We start from the raw sequence: 24,169 nt of genomic DNA on the forward strand, positions 1-24,169 counted from the left end.
AAACATATGTAAAAGTTCAAACAGATCAAATTCAACCTATGTCTCCCAGTCTACACCCCAGAAGGAACCAATTTTACCTGTTTTGTGTGTGTGTATTCTTGCAAACACAGTCTATGATTATACAAGTATTTACATGTATATATTCCTTTTTCATTTTAAGCAAACAGTAGAATTTGCCCTTTCTGGTGCCTTTTAAATACATTGCAGGGTACTTAACACCTTGGTGGTCATTCCACATATAAACTGCCTCTTTCTTTTTAATGGGTGGATCCTATGAATGAAAATTACAGATTACATAGATGTACATAATCATCCAGTCCTCAACACATGGACATTCCTGTTTCCAATCTTTTGCAATTATGAACTGTTGCCAAGAATACCCTTGTTACTGGAAAGGGGTCCCAATCCAGACCCCAAGAGAAGGTTCTTGGATCTCACACAAGAAAGAGTTTGAGGTAATCTATAAAGTGAAAGCAAGTTTACTAAGAAAGTAAAGGAATAAAGAATGTCTATTCCACAGGCAGAGCAGCCCCGAGGGCTGCTGGTTGCCTATTTTTTATGGTTATTTCTTGATTATATGCTGAACAGGAGGTGTGTTATTCACGTCTCCCCTTTTTTAGACCATGACATTGCCATGGCATTTGTGAACTGCCATGGTGCCCGTGGGAGTGTCAATTCGCATGCTAATATATTATAATTAGCAAATAATGAGCAGTGAGGATGCCCAGTGGTCACTTTTATCGCCATCTTGGTTTTGGTGGGTTTTAGCTGGCTTCTTTACCACAGACTGTTTTATCAGCAAGATCTTTAAGACCTGTACCTTGTGCTGATCTCCTATCTCATCCTGTGACTTAGAATGTCTAACGTCCTGGGAATGCAGCCCAGTAGGTATCAGCCTTATTTTACCCAGCCCCTACTCAAGATGGAGTCACTCTGGTTCAAACGCCTCTGGCACCATTATATATTTGTTCAGCATCTTTTCATATGCCTATTTGCCATCTATATACCTTCTTTGTGAGGTATCAGTTTAGATCTTTTGCCCATTTTTTAATTGGGTTATTTTCTTATTGCTGAGCTTTAAGAATTTTTTTTTCATTCGCCATCTAATCTTTTAAAAAGTTATGTGGGACAATAGTAGGTATATATAATTTATGGGGTATATGACATATTTTGATACAGGCATGCAATGATGTGAAATAAACACTTCAAGGAGAATGGGATCTCTATCCCCTCAAGCATTTATCCTTTGAGTTATAAACAATCCAATTATATTTTTAAAGTTATTTTAAAATGTATAATTAAGATATGCTTGATTACAGTCACCCTGTTGTGCTATCAAATAGGTCTTATTCACACTTTCTTGTTTTGTACCCATCAACCATCCCCATACCCCCACAAGTCCCTCTGCCCACCATTCTCAGCCTCTGGTAACCATCCTTCTACTCTCTATGTCCATGAATTCAATTGTTTTGATTCTTAGATCCCACAAATAAGTGAGAATATGCAATCTTTGTCTTTCTGTGCCTGGCTTATTTCACTTTACATAATGACCTCTGGTTCCATCCATGTTGTTGCAAATAACAAGATCTCATTCTTTTTTATGGCTGAATAGTACTTATTGTGTATACGTACCAGTTTCTTTATCCGTTGATGGACACTTATGTTCCAAATCTTAGCCATTGTAAACAGTGCTACCACAAACATGCAAGTGCAGATATCTCTTTGATATGCTGATTTCCTTTCTTTTGGGTATATACCTATCAGGGGGATTCTTGGATCACATGGTAGCTCTAGTTTTTTGAGGAACCTCTAAACTGTTGTTCATAGTGGTTGTACTAATTTATATTCCCACCAACAGTGTAAAAAGAGTTCCCTTTTCTCCGCATCCTCACCAGCATGTATTATAGCCTGTTTTTTGGATAAAATCCATTTTAACTGGTGTGAGATGATATCTCATTATACTTTTGATTTGCATTTCTCTGATGATCCATGATACTGAGAACCTTTCCATATGCCTGTCTGCCATTTGTATGTCTTCTTTTGAGAAATGTCTATCCAAATCTTTTACCCATTTTAAAATCAAGTTATTAGATTTTATTTCCTACAGAGTTGTTTGAGCACCTTATAGATTCTGGTTATTAATACATTGTTAGATGGGTAGTTAGCAAATATTGTCTCTCATTCTGTGGGCTGTTTCTTCCCTTTGTTTTGTTTTGTTTTTTGTTTGTTTTTTTGAGACAGAGTCTTGTTCTGTCGCCCAGGCTGCAGTGCAGCGGCTCACTGCAAGCTCTGCCCCCCAGGTTCATGCCATTCTCCTGCCTCAGCCTCCTGAGTAGCTGGGACTACAGGCGCCCGCCACACGCCCGGCTAATTCTTTTGTATTTTTAGTAGAGACGGGGTTTCACCATGCTCACCAGGATGGTCTTCATCTCCTGACAGCGTGATCCGCCCGCCTCGGCCTCCCAAAGTGCTGGGATTACAGGCATGAGCCACCCTGCCCAGCCCTCTTCCCTTTGTTGATTGTATCCTTTGCTGTGCAGAAACTTTTTAACTTGATGTGATCCTATTTGTCCATTTTTGCTTTGGTTGCCTGTGCTTGTTGGGTATTGCTCAGAAATTTTTGGCCAGAGCAATGTCCTGGAGATTTTCCCCAATGTTTTCTTGTAGTAGTTTCATAGTTTAAGGTCTTAAAGTCTTTAACCCATTTTTATTTTTTTATAGGACAAGAGATAAAGGCCTAATTTCATTCTTTTGCATACGGACACCCAGTTTTCCCAGCATCATTTATTGAAGAGACTGTCTTTTCCCTAGTGTATGTTCTTGGCACCTTTGTTACAAATGAGTTCACTGTAGGTGTGTGGATTTGTTTCTGGGTTCTCTATTCTGTTCTGTTGGCCTATGTATCTGTTTTTATGTGAGCACCATGCTGTTTTGGTGCTGAAAGCTCTGTAGTATAATTTGAAGTCAGGTAATGTGATTCTTCCAGGTTTGTTCTTTTTGCTTAGGATAGTTTTGGCTATTCTGGGTCTTCTGTTACTCCATATAAATTATAGGATTGTTTTTTCTATTTCTGTGTAGAATGTCATTGATGTTTTGATAGGGATTGCACTGAATCTGTAGATTGCTTTGGGTAATATGGACATTTTAACAATATTGATTCTTCCAACTCATGAACATGGAATATTTTTCCATTTTTTGTGTCATCTTCAATTTCTTTCATCAGTGTTTTATAGTTTTCGTTATAGAGATATTTTGCTTCTTTGGTTAATTCCTAGGTACCTAATTTTATGTGTAGATATTGTAAATGGGATTACTTTTTAATTTCTTTTTCACATTGTTCACCGTTGGCATATAGAAATGTTATTGATTTTTGTGTGTTGATTTTGTATCCTGCAACTTTACTGAATTTGTTGATCAGTTCTGTTTTCCTCTGGAGTCTTCAGGTTTTTCCAAATATAAGATCATATCATCTACAAACAAGGAAAATTGGACTTCTTCCTTTCCAATTTGGATGCCCTTTATACCTTTTTCTCATCTGATTGCTTTAGCTAGGACTTCCAATACTATGTTGAATAACAGTGGTGACAATGGGCATCCTTGTCGAGTTCCAGATCTTAGAGGAAAAGCTTTGTTTTTTTCCTATTCAGTATGATACTAGCTGTGGGACTGTCATATATGGCTTTTATTATGTTGAGGTAAGCTCCTTCTATCCCCTGTTTTTTTATGGCTTTTATCACGAAGGGATGTCAAATTTTATCAATTATTTTTTCAGCATCAATTGAAATGATATGGTTTCCAGTCTTCATTCTATTGACATGATGTATCACGTTGATTTATTTGCAACCATCCTTGCATCCCAGGGATAAATCCCCTTTGATCATGATGAATGATCTCTCTAATGCATTGTTGAATTCAGTTTGCTGGTATTTTATTGAGGATTTTTGCATCAATATTCATCAGAGATATTGGCCTGTAGTTTTCTTTTTTCAATGTGTCTTTGGTTTTAGAATCAGGGTAATACTGGCCTTGTAGAATGAGTTTCGAAGTATTCTCTCTTCCTCTATTTCAGAATAGTTTGTGTAGTATTGGTGTTAGTTCTCCTTTACATGTTTAGTAAATTTAGCAGTTAAGCCATCTTAAGAGTTCTTTATCAGATGTATGTTTTGCAAATATTTCTTCCTTGTATTTCATTCTCTTAACAGTGTCTTTCACGGAACGGAGGTTTTAATTTTTTTAATTTTAAGTTTTGAGACAGAGTTTCACTCTTTGTTACCCAGGCTGGAGTGCAGTGGCACGATCTCGGCTCACTGCAACCTCCGCCTCCCAGGTTCAAGCAATTCTCCTATCTCAGCCTCCTGAGTAGCTGGGATGATAGGCGCCTGCCACCATGCCCAGCTGATTTTTTTTTTTTTTTTTTTTTTTTTTTTTTTTGAGATGGAGTCTCCCTCTGTCGCCTAGACTGGAGTGCAGTGGCACGATCTTGGCTCATTGCAACCTCCACCTCCTGGGTTCAAGCAAGTCTCCTACCTCAGCCTCCCCAAGTAGCTGGGACTACAGGCATGAGCCACCATGCCCAGCTAATTTTTTTTGTATTTTTAGTAGAGACAAGGTTTCACCACGTTGGCCAGGCTGGTCTTGAAATCTTGACCTCTGGTGATCCACCCGCCTCAGCCTCCCAAAGTGCTGGGATTACAGGCATGAGTCACCGTGCCTGGCCAGAGGTTTTTAATTTTAATGAAGTCCAACTTACCAGCTTTTTCTTTCATGGATTGTACTTTTGGTGTTGCATCTAAAACCTCATTGCCAAACACAAGGTCAACTATATTTTCTCCTATGTTATCTTCCAGAAGTTTTACAGTTTTGCATTTTACATTTAGTTCTGCAACCCACTGAGTTAAATTTTGTGGAAGGTATAAGGTCTGTATGTAGATTTTTTTTTTTTAAATATCGCTTTCTGGTTGTTCTAGCACCACTGCTCCATTGACTTGCCTTTGTTCCTTTGTCAAAGGTGAGTTGACTATTTATGGGTGGGCTCTCTATTCTGTTCCATTGATCTATGTGTCTATTCTTTCTCAAATACCACACTGTCTTGATTACTGTAGCTTGATGTTAGGTAATGTCAGTTCACCTTCTTTGGTATTGTGTTGGTTATTCTGGGTTTTTTGCCTTTACATAGAAGCTTTAGAATCAATTTGTCAATATATGCAAAATCACTTGCTGGAATTTTGGTTGGGATTGCACTGAATTTGTAGATGAACCTGGGAAGAATTGACATCTAAATTGATTCTTCTAATCTATGAACTCAGAATAGCTTTCTATTATCTAATCTTTTTTTATTTTTTCCATTAGAGTTTTATTATAGTTTTCTGCATATAGATCCTGTACATATTTCAGATCCATATCTTTTTTTTTTTTTTTTTGAGATAGAATCTTGCTCTATCACCCAGGCTGGAGTGCAGTGGAGTGATCTCGGCTCGCTGCAACCTCTGTCTCCTGGGTCCACGCAATTCTCGTGCCCCAGCCTCCCAAGAAGCTGGGATTATAGGCATGCACCACCACACCCAGCTAATTTTTGTATTTTTAGTAGAGACGAGGTTTCCCCATGTTGGCCAGGCTGGTATTGAACTCCTGGCCTCAAGCAATCCCCCACCTTGGCCTCCCAAAGTGCTGGGACTATAGGTGTGAACCACTGCGCCCTGCCTAGATCCATATCTAAGTACAGGTTGAGCATCCCTAAATCTGAAAATCAGAGACACTCCAAAACCCAAATCTTCAAGCCCCGACATGACATTCAAAGGAAATGTTCATTGGCGCATTTCAGATTTAGGATTTTTGGATTAGGATGCTCAATAGCTAAGTTTATAATTCAAATATTTCAAAACCTAAAAAAATCTGAAATCCAAAACACATCTGGTCTCAAGCATTTCAGATAAGTGACACTCAACCTGTATTACTTTGGGAGACAGTACTATTGTAAATGGCATTTTTTAATTATAAATTCCTATTGCTCATTGCTGGTATATAGGAAAACAATTGACTTTTGTATTCAACCTTGTATCCTAAAATTCTACAGAAGAAGTTTTATTTCTTCCTTCCCAATATGCATACTTTGAGTTTACTTTTCTTGTTATTTAGAACATCCAGTACCACGTTGAAAAGACTGGTGAGAGGGGACATGCTTGCCTTCTGTCAGACTTTAGGTGGAAAGAATGTAGTTTCTCACAATAGAAACAATCTATTGTTAGCTGCAGAATTTTTGTAGATGCTCTTTATCAAGTTGAGGAAGTTCTCCTTTATTCTCAGTTTGCTGAGTTTTTATCATGAATGGATGTTGAGGATGGGCACTTCTTTTATTTGTGTGTGTGTGTGACAGGATCTCACTCTATCACCCAGGCTGGGGTGCAACCTCACCTCTCAGGGTGAAGCGATACTCCCAAGGAGCTAGGACTACAGACGCCACCACATCCAGCTAATCTTAAAAAAAAACTTTTGTAGAGATGGGGACTCATTATGTTGCCCAGGCTGGTCTAGAACACTTTGGCCTCCCAAAGTGCTGGGATTACAGCCGGGAAACACTGCACCTGGCCAAGGGTGTGCACTTTTAAAATGTTGCTTTAAATCAATCTATCCTGGAAATTGTAAGCAACATAAAACGTAAAGCAAGGGAGGTGAGTATGAAATAGCAACTGTTACAAAAACTGCCTACTATAATCAATATTCTTGTGCAATGCAGTATGCTGAGCGTGGGAGCCCCAAAACAATCACTTGCCTCCATGGTGTTTGGCAAATAGATATTACTTTATTTTTTATTTTTGAGACAAGGTCTTGCTCTATCGCCCAGGCTGGGGTGCAGCAGCGAGATCTAGCTCACCGCAGCCTCCACCTCCTGGGCTCAAGCCATCCTCCCACTTCAGCTGGGACTAACAGGCGCGCCACCAAGCCTGGCAAATTTTTGTATTTTTGGTAGAGACAGGGTCTCACCATGTTGCCCTTGCCCTCGAACTCCTGACCTCAACTGATCGGCCCACTGGACCTCCCCAAGCGCTGAGATTACAGGCGTGAGCCACGGTGCCCGGCCTCCAAATAGTTAAGACTTTAAACTTAGAAACCCTATTCACAACACAAACTCCGAGTGAAGCTCTGTGGCATTTTCTTACAGGAAGAAATACAGGAGTTAATCAACAGGTATGTGGGATGTTCCCACATGAAATCCTAAATTTTAACTCAGTTCCTCTTGCACTATCTGATTCTCCCCAACCTTGTCTCGCAGAAACCACAGCGCGGCCTGAAAACACGCCCCGTCTAGATTCAACACCTCATTTAGAAATTCAATTTCTCGTTGCTAGTTGGATAGCGTTTGCCAAGTAATTTGAAAAAATAAAAATAAACCGGGTGGTCTGGGATTTAAACAACATAATGTAGGGTGAAAAAAGCACTCAGGCGCGGACAGCCATGGAGCGTGACTTCCTGTGCACTCTTTCCCCGCCAGCTCCACGCCAGAGCCGCGCGCTAGGCGGAGACTGTTGGTGGCGGAGACTGTTGGTGGCGGAGACTGTTGGTGGCGGAGACTGTTGGTGGCGGAGACTGTTGCTGGCGGAGACTGTTGGTGGCGGAGGCCGGAGTCGCACGCCTACGAGACTGCGCGGACCCGCCCGAAAGGAAAATGGAGGTAGTGGCGTGAGGCTGCAACAGCGAAGGGTATTTTTCTCTTTTTAAAGGGCCGCTAGCCCTCCGGTCAAAGGAAGCGCCCGACGGCCCTCCGAAGTACACGCCCAGGCCCACACAGCGCAGCCGCCCGACCGCCTCTCTCCACACCGGCCAGAGTCCACCCTCTCCTACTTTCCCCTCCCCTCCCCTCCCCGCCCCTTCGCCCCGCCAACCCTAGACCCGGCATGCGCTGCGCCGACCTTTTCCTTCCGAACCGACACCCACCTTCGGCGCCTCCCAATGACAAGCGGCGCGGAGCATTGTGGTCCCGTGCGCAAGAGCGAAGCCGAGGGCAGAAAAAGAAAGCAAAAGACTAGGGCGAGCCGGCAGTGCGGGCCCTGCGCATGCGCAAGGGCGGAGGCGGTGGTGAAAAAGGGTGGTGCGTGGTCTACGGCAAGCGGAGTGGGGCGGGGTCGCGCGCCTTGGCGGGGAGTCCGCGAGCCAGGAGGGGCGGGGGGTGAATGAGGGAGCGGGCGGAGGAGGAAGTGTCATGGCGTCGGGCCGTGGAGCTTCTTCTCGCTGGTTCTTTACTCGGGAACAGCTGGAGAACACGCCGAGCCGCCGCTGCGGAGTGGAGGCTGATAAAGAGCTCTCCTGCCGCCAGCAGGCGGCCAACCTCATCCAGGAGATGGGACAGCGTCTCAATGTGTATCCTTTTCTATCCTCCGCCGCTCACGCCCTGTTTCCCTTGCCCGGTCGCCGGGCCTGGTGCCCCGCGAACATGGCGCCGCCGGCCTGGGCCTTCGCTGGGCCTCGGCGCCGCGGTCAGGGAAGTAATGCTGCAGCTCGGGCAGCCGCGAGGGGCTAGCAGAGGAGGGGAGGAGGAGATAGGACCCCAGGAATGCGGGCCAGGAGCCTGCGTTGTGTAATCTGTTTGGGGCAGCGCGTGGTGGTGGCGGCGGGGGATGGGAGTGTGGCTCAGGCGAAAGAGGAATTTTAGGGATTATTGCAGAAAAAGGGCGGCTCCTTGGACTTGTCCCTGACCCCGAAGGGTTTGAGAGGTAGAAGGGTTAGCGATGCTGAAAGGCCTAAGTGTTTTCCGCAGCCTTTCCCGGCTCTCGTTGCCGGCTTGATGGCGGCTCTCTTCTACCTTGGGAGCTCGCTGGAGACCTTTATGTTCTTGGCGTGGTTTTGTATGGGTGTGTGCGCGCGCGTTTCAACTGTTTCATTTTGAGTTTAGTCAGTCCTAGCCATTGATAATAGTTCCAGAGCCCTCAGCGCTGTTAGAGTGAAAAGATCAGCAGTTCTTATTCCCATTTATTTGGCGTCAAGCCTATTCTCTTCCTGCCGCCCCACCCCCCGCGGGCGTTTATTTCTTTATTTCCAGTTTGGGGGTTGGATTTGAATGGGAGGTATTGGAAAAGAACGGAATTTTCCATCAAAATTGTTCTGGGTATGAGATCTTGCTTTTGTCAGATATTTCCTAAATATTACGTTCCAGCTCTCAGCTTACAATAAACACTGCGATTGTTTATATGCATAGGTTTTATATGCACCATTCTTTCACCAAATTCAACAAAAATGTAAGTACTAGTTTGTTGTCTGTTTTTACTGTCCGCAAATTTGAGGGTAAATCGATACGCAGAAAAAAAGTTGGTCATTGCGTTGTTGGATTTAGTGTTCTGAGTTAGTGGTAAACGTATATCACGTGATAAATATTTTGCTTCAAATGCGGGGTTTTTGTGTTTTTAAAATTTATGATGAATTAAACTGCAAGGCACTGTTAAGCTCTGCCAGGCCTTTTAAGCTAAAAAAGAAAAACATTTATTTCTTTACAGAGTTATTACATAGATTTTCTTCATTTAAATTCTATACTTAACATTTGAATAATTTCAGTAGTGATGTACAGTGGAATTGGGCAAGCCTGGTCGTTCTGTGATACATCTTAATTATGTTGGACTCATTGTTTAAAAGACTGTCAATTGAGATTAAATTAATTATGATGTTCTTTTGAAAGAGCTATTTAGTAGAAATAATTTATTTCTTCATTTGCTAACTTAGTAATTTCTTAAGATGTCAAACATTTCTGTTTATCACGTTAGCATCAATTGTCTCCTAAAATTTTGGGTGATTCAAACGTCAACTCTTGCTTCAGATATAGTATGTCAGGGGTATGTTTATGTATTATTAGTAAAATTTACACTGAATATTAAGGTACATAACCTGTAAACCTTGACAAATAGAGTAATGGCATTTTGTTGAAATGTTAATTTAATTTATGAAAGATACGGGTTTGGTGCATGTTGAGTAACATGCATACTGTGTTGTGTGTTAAAGAAAATTGCATATTGTTTAGCAATGTTTAACCCAGCTTTAATTCTATCTTTATTTGTTACTTTTTATCATAGTTATTTTTAGAATATTATTCTGAAAGGTATGTGTAGAAAAATGGACCAAAGAAGACTTTCTATTTGTGGATAGTCATTAGGACTTACTTGCTAAGAAAACAATCCTAGGAAAGATCCTCAGAATATTATTTTTGAAATGGAAGAAAAGGCTTCATGGTTTAGATTGAGTCCTACCTTAATCTCTTCGGATCCTATTTTGTTTATCAGTTTGGCATATAGGTTTATCTTGGACCATATGTATTTTAATATACATTTGGGTCTCTTGAAGACTTCTTCTATTTCTTTTTTAAATCTGCATAATTCTTGCTCTGTTGCTTCTAGTTTCCTAGTTATTTCTTGTGCATAACACTTAGATCAGTGATAGTGTTATGGAAGAGAAAGGAAGCCATTGGTGATAACATTTAGATTAAGGGAATTCAATTTTTATATAAATTGTCTCCAAAGGCAGTAGTGAACTAATGAATGTTAATATAAATGTGGCTTTCCTTACGTGACCCTGGATAATAATGGTAGAAATTACAAATCAAAATAGTTCTGACTATTCTTTATATGGCTACAGATGTCTCATTTGCTGAATCAGGCATACTTTTCTACTTCCAATAAATGATCTAGCCACAAGTCTTCACTTCTTTTATTTATTATTATTTTATTATTTTTTTTTTTTTTTGAGACAGCGTCTCACTCTGTCACCCAAGCTGGAGTACAGTGGTGCTGTCACGGCTCACCGCAACCTCTGCCTCCCTGGTTCAAGCTATTTGCCTGCCTCAGCCTCCCGAGTAGCTGGGACTACAGGTGTGTGCCACCACACCCAGCTAATTTTTGTATTTTTAGTAGAGAGGGGATTTCACCATGGTGGCCAGGCTGGTCTTGAGCTACTGACCTCAGGTGATCCGTCCGCCTCGGCCTCCCAAAATGCTGGGATTACAGGCACGAACCACCGTGCCCAGCCATCTTCACTTCTTTGCTTTGAGCCCTCCTTATAATTTGTCTTTATGGCGTGGTTGGCGTGTTTTACAACAAATACCCTGCTTAAAGCCAGAATTCACAACTTTAGATTGTCGTTTGCATTCTAGCTTTCACTATTTTACTTGAATGTTTTCCTTCAATAAAAAGGCCACGGTATTAATTTTTTATTACCTTCTTTAATGTCTTATTGTGTATGAAGGTAAACTTTAGCATTTTTACGTAGAGTCAGTAATAATTGAAATCTGTTCATTTCTGTTTTGAGAAATAATATTATACCCTTCATGTCTGTTGTCTTTTTTTACCTTTGCTATTATAATATCAAAAGTGGTTTTTATATTTGTGTCAGTGCACTTGCACCAATTGCAGAGCCTCACTTTCATCTTTTTTCCCCCGTTCTTTTAGGGCAAAGGGGGTGGTCTGAAATTGAATGTGAGTTGCTTTTAAATTTGTGTTATTCCACATCAGTGGGAAATTTTTTTTCTATGTACTGAAATGTTATGGTAAACTTAAAAAAGCATGAATCTTCACCAGAGTAAACTGAACACCTTTCAGCAAATTAAACCCTATGAAATAACAAGCTTAAATAAGTTAAGATGCTAGTGACAAACTATATTTAGTCTTATAGTAAATATTAATAACATCCATTAACTGTGCGAAAATATTTTTAAATGTTCAGGTAACTTAATTGTATTTTCCCACATTGACATATTAAAAGTTTTAAAACCCCCAAAAGTAATGTGCTGTTGTATTAATATTTAAGAATAAAATCAGTATCAGCATGTTTTGGTGACCCAGAAATGGTCTCTTATCATTGAGTTCTTTTGTCAGTTACTCAGAGTTGAATAGCTGTCAGCAGTAAATGGCTTTTATATGTAGCCTAATTAGATAAATCTATACTTTGTTCACTAGATGCAATGAGGTTCATGTAATTGGAATTAATAAAGAATGGCCTTGCTGGATCAAGCTCAAAAATAAATTTAGTGAAGTGTAAAAGCCCTGGAGCCAAAATTGATGCCAAGGCATATACTGAGGGAAAGCACCCACCCCCCAAGTCACACTTAAGTAGATATTGACCCAGCTTCTCTTACAAACTCCTAATTTGGTCTTTTGTGATGCATTTTTTTTCTTATACCAGTTCCAGGTCTCTTAAGATGAGGTTGTAAAGAGCACACCCTTTTCTAAGTATTTTTGTTGGTCATGGTCTGTTCTCATAGCACATCTCCAATTTATTTGATCTTTTCCATCTTCTCTTTACTTAGTTCCATTGCCTGTTTCTTGAGCTCTAGCAATCAGAACTCCATGTATAATATGCAAGATTTAAAGGCATTGTAGGGCCTGGCATGGTAGCTAATGCCTGTAATCCCAGCACTTTGGGATGCTGAAGAGGGCATATCTCTTGAGGTCAGGAGTTCAAGACCAGCCTGGCCAACATGATGAAACCCCATCTCTACTAAAAATATAGAAATTAGCTGGGTGTGGTGGCATGTGCCTGTAATCCCAGCTACTGGGGAGGCTGAGGCAGGAGAATCGCTTGAACCTGAGAGGCGGAGGTTGCAGTAAGCTGAGATCACATCACTGCACTCCAACCTGGGCAACAGAGCGAGACTCCGTCTCAAAAAACAATAATAATAATAAAAATAAATAAATTTTGCTTTTTCTCCTGTTCATTTCAATTCATTGTTATACTCTGGTCATGTTTTACAGGAGTCAAATCAGCATGTGTTTCATTGTGAAGTCTAAGCAGGTGTTTATAGCTCACTTCTCTTTCTGCCTTTTAGTTTAATAAAGCAGTAATTAATCCAAGAATAATCTTATGCCCAAGATCCATTAGCATTACTCAAAAATACTGCAGTGTTGCCCAGTAGAACTTTCTGCGTAGCGCAAGTTTTGTGTATCTGTGCTCTTCAATGTAGTAGGTACTAACTTGTAAATTTGAGACGATTAGCCTAGATGATTTTTAAATTCCTTTTAAGCTATAAATTACTTGGTTGAAATTTTATTAAGATCTCACTGAGCCAGGCACTTTATATTTGTCTTGTTTTCTCAGGTAAAGTATTCTCCTAAGGAAGCAGACGCAGTTACTAAGTGATTTGTCCAAAATTAAAATTATTACGTGGCTGGGATTTGAACCCATGTCCTTTGCTTAATCCCAAACTGTAGTTCTCACTTTTTCCTATTCTAGTATATTTCAGAAGTAGAGCACAGTAGCAATTTATGCCAGTGATTTGTAAGATTTATAAAGTAAACAATGAAAAAACCTCAGATTTTGATTTGCCCTCCTCATTGCACTAAATCCAATGAGGTCCTCTTTATAAGTCCCAAATTCCTCTTTTTCAACGATACATCAGCGTTAGCATTTGTGCATTGTGTATCACTGTTTTTCCTTAGGGTGCTTTCTCTTTGCTTTCATGTGACTGTGCTCTGTCATGTTTTAAGACTCAGCTGAAGTTGCTACTCTTTCATAAAGCATTCCCCAGATAACTCTCTTTTCCATTTGTGAATTTATCTCTCTGATCTTACTTTTGAATCTTATTCGCATCCAATTGTATTCCATCTATTTGGGAGTTTATAGTGCTGTAGTATAACTGTACATATATGAGATGAGTGTTTTCTTTTTAATTATAAAATATATAAAACCACCAAACAAATATATAGCTTAGTGGATTATTATAAAACAACCTTGTAATCACCAACCAAGTCAAGAAATAGAACTTTGCCAACTACCCCAGAATGCCTCCATGTGCTCAACTCCGTGTCGACCCCCTCCCTCCAAAAGTAACCAGTATTCTTTTTTATTTTTTTGAGATGGGAGTCTGGTCTTGTCGCCCAGGCTGGAATGCAGTGGCACAACCTGCACCTCCTGAGTTCAAGTGAATCTCCTGCCTTAGCCTCCTGGGTAGCTGGGATTACAGGCGTGTGCCACCACGCCCAGCTAATTTTTGTATTTTTAGTAGAGACGGGTTTTCACCATATTGGTCAGGCTGGTCTCAAACTCCTGACGTCGTGATTCCCCCCACCTCGACCTCCCAAAGTGCTGGGATTACAGGCATTAGCCACCTTACCTGGCCCCAGTATTCTTATTCTAACAGTAATCACTTTCTTTATAGTTTTAGCACCCAACTCTACATTCCCAAATACCATAGACCTTGCTTATTATTAAAAATTTGGTAAGTCTTCGAAGTCTCTCAGTATGCATGTTTCCCCTCCATCCTTTTATGTCACCTAAGTTTTATCTGTTGAAGGACCCTAGAGTGTGTGACCTGTAGAGTTTCCAACTGTCTGAATTTTGCTGATTGTATACTCATGGTGCAGTTTACTGTGTTCCTTTGTTCTTGCATTCCTGGAAAAATTGATGATTAGATCCAGAAACTTAATCAGACTCCTGTTAGATCCCTTAGGCAAGACTATAGATGGTGTTAATGTTCTTTCGTCAGAAGGTCTAAAGTCTGGTTATCTCTCTTTGTAGTGTTAGTGGCTGCTGGTATTCAATGCCTGGGTCCTTTCATTCATTGGCGATACTCTAATTCTGTCATTTCTTTCTTACAAATTGGTATTTTTGTATTGGAATTCTTGATTCATCCCCTATATGGACACCCAGTGGTACATATCATATAGGATAATTACTTGATTTTTGCCGTTTTTGTGATATAATTCACATACTGTACATTTCACCCATTGAAAGTATGATTCCATGGGGTTTGTGGGGTTTTTTAGAATATTCACAGAGGTGTGCATCAATTTTTAGAAGTTTTCACTACACCAAAAAGAAACCCCCAACCCCGCAGTCATTTCTCCCTATTCTTCCCCCAGCCTATTAATAGACATTTCCTTAATGGAATCATACAATATGTTGTCCTTTGTGACTGACTTCTTTCACTTACCGTATTTTCAAGGCTCATCTGTGTTGTTGTATTTATCAGTAGGTTGTTTATTTTTCTTGCTGTACTACCCATTATTCCACTGTATGGCTAGACCACATTTTAGATATATGTTCATCAGTTGGTGGATATTTGGATTGTTAGCCACTTTTTGGCTAATATGAATATTGCTGTTAAGAACATTTGTGTACAAGTTTTTATGTAGACTTGTGTTTTTGGTTTCTTTTGGGCTTATACCCAGGAGTAGAATTGCTGGATCATATGGTAACTCTAGATTCCAATAATATTGGAAACTTGGCTAGCTGCCTTTTTTTTTTTTTTTTTTTTTTTTTTTTTTTTTTTTTTTTTTTTTTTTTTTTTTTGAGACTAGGTCTCTCTCTGACACCCGGGCTGGAGTGCAGTGGTGCATTCATGGCTCACTGCAGCCTCAACCTTTTGGGTTCAAGTGATTCCCCCACCTCAGCCTCCCAGGTAGCTGGGATTACAGGCACGTGGCACCACACAGTTAATTTTTTTAAATTTTTGTAGAGACGGGTCTCACCGTGTTGCCCAGGCCGTTCTTAAACCCCTGGACTCAAGCAGTCCTCCTGCCTTAGCCTCCCAACACTCAGCCTAAAGCAGCTCTTTCCAGTGTGATTTGTCACTTTAAGCACCACTCTTCTAATCTTTTCTTACACTGTCTTTGTGTGAACTGAATACTCTTCGGTTACTCATTTTTGTGAGATACGAACTTTAAAAAGGTGATGTACTTTCAGAGTGCTTTAATAATTTCACAGAGCTCCCTTTTCTGTTATTTTGTATAATGTTCAGAAGTGTAGCAGCTTACTTTCTGGGAGTTTCTGGCCCTCTTCCCCTCCACATTTTTAGTTTCTCTTTTCCATTGTTCCTATCTTGCTGATTGTGCTTTTCCTCCCGGTGGTTTCTCTTCAAACTGGAGTCTTGGAAGAGAACCTTGGGAGATCAATTTCAAAAGTTCATAGAAGTTAGCTTCCGTCTTTTATTCCTTACTGTAGGTCTCTTGCATCCATCTACTTATTGGACTGGCAAAACTTCCAGTTCTAGCTGCTGTTCTCACATTGGCCTGCCATGATTTCCAGTGAATGTCTTTTGGCTCTTTGAGGTTCTTCTTCTATCAAGTCCAGCACATGCCCCATTCCTTTGCATCTTGTTGCGCTGTGCTGTGTATGTTGACATAGTAGTCTGTTTTGTCCTCATTCATATATATTAGGAATTCCCTAGGAATGGCCTGTCATGTGATTTGGTTGTAACTATCCATGGGGTTTTGGTTTTGCTATCTTGTTGCTCTGTTTTTCTGTGGGGATTTAGGTATCCCCTCTGCAGCCATCATCTCAGAATTCTTCAGGTAAATCACTAAAAGTTTATCTTCATTCAGAAGATGATACACTCATTTTCAGTGGAACCACAATAGGCTATCATTTAAATGTACTTATAAATACTTCTGGGAAGGTGAAGTTGATTTTTTTTAAAAGAATAAATCACTTGAAGTTTATGTTAAATAAGCTGTGGGAGAGTTCATTTATTGATAGGCATTACAAAGAAGATATGATATTCTTAACTGATTTTCTCAAATTAATTCTGAAAGCTACTCTAGAACTTCCCCAGAAAGCTCTAAATGTTATTTTGAAACATGCTGCTCTTATCTGCCTAATTACAGGGATGCTGACTTCAGTGACTCTGTATTATTATACAAGTCTTATGAAGTATTCCTGAAGCCGCTTAAAATTTTTTTTGCAAAATTAAATGATTGTAAAATTAAATGATTGTGAAATAACTCATACCTTTTCTCTGCACACACAGATACGTGTATATTTTAGCCCTGGTAATTTAGATGCTTTTCTGTGGTCCTAGCTCATCCTTTTTGTTGAGTCATCACGTGGCAGAAGTGCAAGAGAGTGAACCCAGTCCTGCAAGATCCAAGGCCCTTTCAAACCATAACAAATTCTAAACTTAGGTGTATAGAGTAGAATAGGTTTATATATTAACAAATGTGCATTGAGTGTTTGCATTGGCCAGGGCATACAAATGTCTCAGTATAAAATCAGACAGATTTTATATAGTTTATAAACTGATTTTCAAGGCCATTTCAGAACAGGAGTTTTGTTTTTAGTATTAATACGTAAAATTGGTTAAGGTAATTTTTTAAGTGAAAATCCAATTAGATCACTGCATTTTATTATAAACATACATTTACATTCTAGGGAGTACATATTTACACATGTTCTAGGGATTAGGGGAAACGATGGAATCTCCTTACCACTCTGCATTTTCTGGTGTTAACCTAATATTTTACCCTTAAATAAGCTAAGGCTCTGATTGTTTAGTGACATATTACATACTCTTTATATGGCTATATATAAGGAAATACATGTAACGTGAATTTTTCTCTACATTATTTGGAGCTGAGATAGAAAAAGAAATGGACGAGAACTGTAGAAGTCACCTATTTGTTGTTAAAAGTTAAAAGTGAAGTTAATGGCTTGTGCTTAGTTGACAATATGCAGTTCTCCTGCCTCATCCTCTCAAGTAGCTGGGATTATAGGCATGTGCCACCACACCCGGCTAATTTTAGTAGAGATGGGGTTTCACCATGTTGGTGAGGCTAGTCTCGAACTCCTGACCTCAGGTAATCCACCTGCCTTGGCCTCCCACAGTGCTGGAATTACAGCATGAGCCACCATGTCCGGCCTCACATTATATTTCTTTTTTTTTTTTTTTTTTTCTGAGACAGAGTTTCACTCTTGTTGCCCAGGCTGGAGTGCAGTGGCGCGATCTCGGCTCACCACAGCCTCCGCCTCCCAGGTTCAAGCAATTCTCCTGCCTCAGCCTCCCAAGTAGCTGGGATTACAGGCATGCTCCAACATGCCTGGCTAATTTTGTATTTTTAGTAGAGCCGAGTTTTCTCCATGTTGGTCAGGCTGGTCTAGAACTCCCGACCTCAGGTGATCCGCCCGCCTCGGCCTCCCAAAGTACTGGGATTACAGGCATGAGCCACCATGCCCAGCCTATATTTCTATTTGACAGTGATGGTGTGGGCTATAGTCATTTGTATCCACTAACAAATAGAATTACTATTGGCCATTCACACTATAGTAATTCCTTCCAAAGGCAAATGTGCACTTTCACACTAATCTTAAACTGAGGGTTCATTTAGAAGTTGAAAAAAAAAATGGGAAAGATGTTTCTTCTGTGGCCAAAAATTGGCAGATAATGAAACTTTATGTAGTTCCATGCTTAAAAAGAAATACCTGAGAGGGCAGGAAGAGAAAATTCTGAGGGTTTGGGGACAATCTTTAAATGATGCAAGGATTCAGAGAGGATACCAGGTATTTCCACACCCCCACCCCAAAGTAGATATTTCAGTTACTTTGTGTTGCTGTAACTCTGCAATTGGGGTTTTGAATGCCTAGTGTGAGTAACTGTTTGAATTGATATGGTTCACTTTATGTAGTCTTAAATATCTGTTAAAATTATTTTTGTTACCCAAACAGGCAAATTAATAATTTTATGAAATAATTGCTTTTTAAAAAATAATTTAATTGCATAATGTAAATGCCAAAATGTTACTTGCTGTTTAAGAAATTGATATTCTCAAAACAAAACCTGATTCTACTTTTAAATTAACAAATGTGTGATAAAGTTATACATAGTTAAGATGCATATTGTTTATTAGTATTTCTTATGTTATGATTAGGCTTTTGGTTTCCTTGAAGTTTCTTTTGTTAGTGCATGCACACTACATCTATGGAGATCTGGCCAGGCATGGGGGCTCACACCTGCAATCCCAGCACTTTGGGAGACCGAGGTGGGAGGATTGAACCCAGGAGTTCAAGACCAGCCTGGGCAACTTGGCAAGACCCTGTCTCTACAAAAATTAATTTAAAAAAAAAATTAGCCTGGCATCTTGGTGTGTGCCTGTGGTCCCAGCTACTTGGGAGGCTGAGGCAGGAAAATCGCTTGAGCCCAGGAGGTTGAGGCTGCAGTGAGCCACATTCATGCCACTGCACTCCAGCCTAGGTGACAGAGCAAGACCCTGTCTCACAAACAGAGAGAGAGAGAACTAATAAATAGATGCCTTTTTTTTTTTTTTTTTTTTTTTTTTTTTTGAGACAGAATCTTGCTGTGTTACCCAGGCTGGAGTGCAGTGGTGTAATCTCAGCTCACTCCAGCCTCTACCTCCTGGGTTCAAGCGTTTCTCCTGCCTCAGCCTCCCTGAGTAGCTGGGATTACAGGCATGCACCACCATACCTGACTAATTTTTGTATTTTTAGTAATGACAGGGTTTCACCATGTTGGCCAGGCTGGTCTTGAACTCCTGACTTCAAGTGAGCCACCTGGCTTGGCCTCCCAAAGTGCTGAGATTACAGGCATGAGCCACCCCGCCTGGCCTAAATAGATGTCTTTAACGTTAGCTGCTTAAAAAAAAAAGAGAGAGAGAGAAGGAGAGATACAATTCATATACCGTAAAATCCACCTATTTAGAATGCATAATTCAGTGGCTCCCACGGAGTTGTGCAACCATCACCACAATCTATGTTTAGAATATTTTTATCACCCCAAAAAGAAACCTGGTTCCTGTTAGCAGCAGTTCACCAGTCCCACTCCCCTTCCCAACCCTGGGCAACCCCTAAATTATTTTCTGGTCTCCATAGATTTGCCCATTCTGGACATTTCATATAAATGGAATCATGTATGTATGGTCTTTCACGAAGCATGTTTTCAAGGTCCATTCATGGTGTAGAATGTATTAGTACTTCATTCCTTTTTACGCAGAGTAATTAATATTCTATTCGTCATGCGGCTGTACCTCCTTTTATTTATCCATTGATCAGCTGATGGACATTTGGGTTGATTACACTTAGCCATTCCACTGGGTATTATGAATAATGCTGCTATGAACATTCATGTACAAGTTTTTATGTGAACGTATGTTTTCATTTCTTACGGGTGAGAGATACATGAGAGTGGAATTGCTGGATTAGACTCCGGTAATCTTTTTGGATAGCTTTTAAAAAACATTGTGAGGAACTGCCAAACTGTTTTCCAAAGTAGCCATACCATTTTGTGTTCTCACAAGGTGTGAGGGTTCCAATATCATCACATTTCTCATCTTTTTTTTATTGTAGCCATCCTAACGGTGTGAAATGATATCCCCCATTCTATGCATTGTCCTTTTTATGTTCTTGGTGGTATTTGCAGCACAAACATCCAGTTTATTAATGTTGTTCTTCTGTAACTTGTGTTCTTGATAGCATATCTAAGAAACCTTTACCTGAACTAGAGTCATAAAGATTTATCTGTCTTTTCTTCCAAGAGTTTTATAGATTTAGCTCTTACATTTAGGTCTGTGATTCCTTTAGAGTTAGTTTTCACGTATGATGTAAATACGGATTTGAATTTTTTTTTTTTTTTTTTTTTTTTTTTTTTTTTTTTTTTTTTTTTTTGAGACGTCTCGCTCTGTCCCTCAGGCTGGAGTACAGTGGCGCCATCTCGGCTCACTGCATGCTCCACCTCCCAAGTTCATGCCATTCTCCTGTCTCAGCCTCCCAAGTAGCTGGGACTACAGGCGCCTCCCGCCACGCCTGGCTAATTTTTTGTATTTTTAGTAGATACGGTAGAAACGGGGTTTCACCGTGGTAGCCAGGATGGTCTCGATCTCCTGACCTGGTGATTCGCCTGCCTTGGCCTCCCAGAGTGCTGGGATTACAGACATAAGCCACCATGCCAGGCTCTTTTTTTTTGGTATTTGAATATACAGTTGTCCCAGCACCATTTGCTGAAAAGAGTTCTTTCTCCCACTGAATTTTCTTGGGATTGTTAGTGAAAATCAATGGATCATAAATGTAAGCATTTATTTCTGGACTCTAGATTCTATTCCATCCCCTTATGCAGACCACATAGTCTTGATTACTGTAGCTTTGTAATAACTTTTGAATACAGGAAATATGAGTCTTCCAACTTTGTGCTTTTTCAAGATTGTTTTGGCTATTCTTAGTCCCTTGTATATCCATGTGAATTTTAGGATCAAGCTCATCGGTTTCTGCAAAAAAAGGAAGCTGAGATTTTTATAGGGATCGCATTGAATCTGTAGATAAATTTGGGGAGTACTGCCATCTTCGTGATAATCTGTTCGAAGGAAAGTGGCCTTTTGTAACATTTATGTAGTATATTTGAATGCCTGTGCAATGTTAATGTTCTTGTCTTGCAATACAAGTCATTTTTTGTCCTTTTGGTTTTTTAAGAGAAGGGATCTCACTCTGTTGCCCAGGCTAGCCTCAAACCCATGGACTAAAGCAGTCCTCCCACCTCAGCCTCCCAGGTAGCTGGGACTTAGAGTGGTATTTGTTAGTATTTATTGTAGGCTGTTAGGAGCTGTGTCTATATAAGAGAGTAGATAGAGCCTTAACTATGAAATACTAAGTATACTTTATAAGTTGATTTTTTTTCATTTTTTCTTTTTTGTTTTTTTTTTTTTGAGACAGTCTCACTTTGCCACCCAGCCTGGAGTGCAGTGGTGCTCACTGCAACCTCCGCCTCCCAGGTTCAAGCGATTCCCCTGCCTCAGCCTCCCAAGTGGCTAGGATTACAGGTGTGTGCCACCATACCTGGCTAATTTTTTTGTATTTTAGTAGAGACGGGGTTTCACCATGTTGATTTCGAACTCCTGACCTGTTGGTCTCAAACTCCTGACCTCAGGTGATCCGCCCATCTCGGCGTCCGGAAGTGCTGGGATTACAGGCATGAGCCACCACGCTCGGCTGATATTTTTTCTTTTTTAGAAACATTCGTAATGCTCAGGTACTCCCCACTAAATAATTTTTTAAATGCCGGTTATGTTAACCATTTTCAGTATATTGTTTAAGTATAATGTAGCTACTCTATGGAAATCAAGCCTTATTCTTTTAATCAGTACTGCTTTTCGGCAATATTGAATACTGATATTTTGGGGCCGTTATTAACCCAGCTTTCTTTTTAATGTAATTAGGTATCTTAACATCCAGCTTGAAGATTTTTTTTAATTTTTTAATACAAATTTTCTTTCACGTCAGTCTTTCACTCACATAATTATTTGAGTAAGAAAACAACTAAAATGCCACACTGGGTTAATAACATTTTCTGCAATTCCTTAATGCTGGTGTTTCTAGTGCAGCAAAATTAAGGATTTAAACCACTTTTTAACAATGTGCTGGAATTTTGGTTTGATAGGCTCACACTTGGCAAATGCCAGTTAACAAATGGGCATTTTGACTTATTCCACTTCCTTCTTTGTCGGCTTGTTACCTCTCTTGTCTTTCCTCTACTTTCCTTTTCTTATTCTAAGACCTTCTTTCTATAAGCCTGTAGTAAGGTTATACAACTATCCCTTCTCCTAAACTATAGCCTTAGCAAGAAATTTCCAATTTCTGAGCTGTGATAGTCTGACTAGAGCTTGCTGAATATTTATTAATGGAGTCCGTTTCAAGGCACTGAAAATAGTTATCCTAGTGTTAGTCAGGGATTGGATAAGGAGGTGTTCAGGGCAATTAAGGGCAAGGGGAGAAATGGCATCACTAGCCTATAGAACCTAAAGATGAAAAACAAGAACAGGTTAGAATGAACCTGTTGGTAATAGTAAGTGAAAAGCAAACTTGGAAGCCTTTTCTTTGCTTCTGTTGGGGTTTTCCTGGACTGGGAGATTTAATGTTGAAGAGTAATCAGATAGCTTTGGCTAGTTCTTAAATACAAATGCACCCACAAAGTGTTTGCACAGGATTAATTATTAATATTAAGAGAATAAGGACTAGAATGATTCATTGAAACTGAATACAGCCATCTTCGGTGACTTAGAAATTACCCAGACTTTTTGTTAACTCAGCCTGACCTTGCCTCCGCTATCAAGGTTGAAGCCAGCAGTGGAGAGTGAAGAATATCAGCAGTAAGGGTATCAGGAGCAGAGAGGGGAGACAGCAGCCAGGAGTGGGCAGGAGGAGAAAAAATGGAGAAGGAAGGGAGTCAGATCAAGAAGTAGGAATGGAAACAAAAAGGAATAAAAAAGAGAAGGAGAGAAAGGAATACGCATGTAAATCATTGAAGTAATGTCAAGTATCATAAATTCAGTGTTTGGATATGCTTGCTTAGACTGCAGCAAGACCCTCCAAGAATTAAGTTTACCTGTGAAAGGAAGAAGGTGAGCAAGAGAGAAGGGAATTTAAAAAATACACTTGTTAAATTGTTTTTTAAATTTAAAATCAGCATTAATATGCACAATTTTTAAAATTTTTCAACATAATAATATTTGAGTCATAGTACTAGGGAGCACTATTCTAAGTCCTGTGTATATTGGTTCATTTAATCCTCACACAACTTTACAAGCAGGTACTATTAATATTTCTCCCATTTTACAGATGCAGAAACTGAGCCAGAAAGAGAATAAGTAAATTGTCTAGGCTAGTCAGATCACAGAGCCAAGATTCCACTTGAGGCAGCATGGCTACAGCTGTCTCTGTCAGCTCTATCTACCTCCCTGTCTCCATGATTTGTATGATATATTTCTATAGAAATTTGTCTTGTTTTGAGAATGTTACATTTACTTGAAATAGTTATATATCTGCTAGAGTAACAAACTCATGACAGTATTCAGAGTTCAAACAGTTCTAAACACTGTTCGCATTCCTGTTACTTTTTTCCCTTTAATTTGAGAACCTTTATTAAACTAGGTCCAGAATACGAAAATAAATAGTGCATGGTCCCTGTCCTCAGTGAACTGAATCTCAGTTTGTAATTGTTTGGTTACCTGAACCAGACCAGCTGTACTCCTCCAACAATGCTGGTGTGAATTATTTGGCTTGAACCAAGCTCGCATGTGCCAGTGAATGTTTGTTGGCTTCAAAAGTATACTCACCTTTAAAAGCTATGGACCAACTAGTAATATTTCTGTTACCCAAAACATTTGGAATTCTTTTAAGCCTCACAACAAAATCACCTTCCATACAAAAAGTAGTAGTACCTAGTTTGATCACCTTCCTTAATCATCCTTGAAAATAAAGCCTCACATGCATACTCACAAAATATTTATCTAGAAAGGTGTTTTGTTTTGTTTTTACAGCCTTGATGGAGGAAAATGTTTGCAGGTTATAGAGAAGGAATGTGAATGGAATTAGTGGATTTCACCAGGAACTTTGGAAGAGTGTTGGTGTTAGTGTTTAGTTGGAAAGTATTTCTTGATCAGTGTCTTTCAGGCAAGTAAGAGAAATTCTGGATCATCTGACAGGA

The 24,169-nt window shown here is 39.8% G+C and overlaps 1 protein-coding gene and 1 long non-coding RNA gene across 3 annotated transcripts in view; one reads left to right on the top strand and one right to left on the bottom strand.

The window, feature by feature from the left end:
• The window catches only part of LOC134735540 (uncharacterized), a 52,890-nt gene extending 44,814 nt beyond the window's left edge, over positions 1-8,076 (bottom strand). Inside the window, exon 1 of the long non-coding RNA XR_010118731.1 lies at positions 7,933-8,076. This is a non-coding gene — a long non-coding RNA (uncharacterized lncRNA). The remainder of the gene's footprint in view (positions 1-7,932) is intronic.
• A 16-nt stretch (positions 8,077-8,092) lies between these two features.
• Positions 8,093-24,169, top strand: part of CCNT2 (cyclin T2) — a 38,708-nt gene continuing 22,631 nt past the window's right edge. For both annotated transcript variants that reach the window (XM_055262020.2, XM_055262021.2), the window contains exons 1-2: positions 8,093-8,355; positions 9,149-9,230. In XM_055262020.2, coding sequence (XP_055117995.1) covers positions 8,198-8,355; positions 9,149-9,230 — 240 coding nt within the window. In that variant the 5' untranslated portion in view covers positions 8,093-8,197. The remainder of the gene's footprint in view (positions 8,356-9,148; positions 9,231-24,169) is intronic.

This window comes from Symphalangus syndactylus, chromosome 22 (genome assembly GCF_028878055.3).
Source record: "Symphalangus syndactylus isolate Jambi chromosome 22, NHGRI_mSymSyn1-v2.1_pri, whole genome shotgun sequence".
Lineage (NCBI taxonomy): Eukaryota > Metazoa > Chordata > Mammalia > Primates > Hylobatidae > Symphalangus > Symphalangus syndactylus.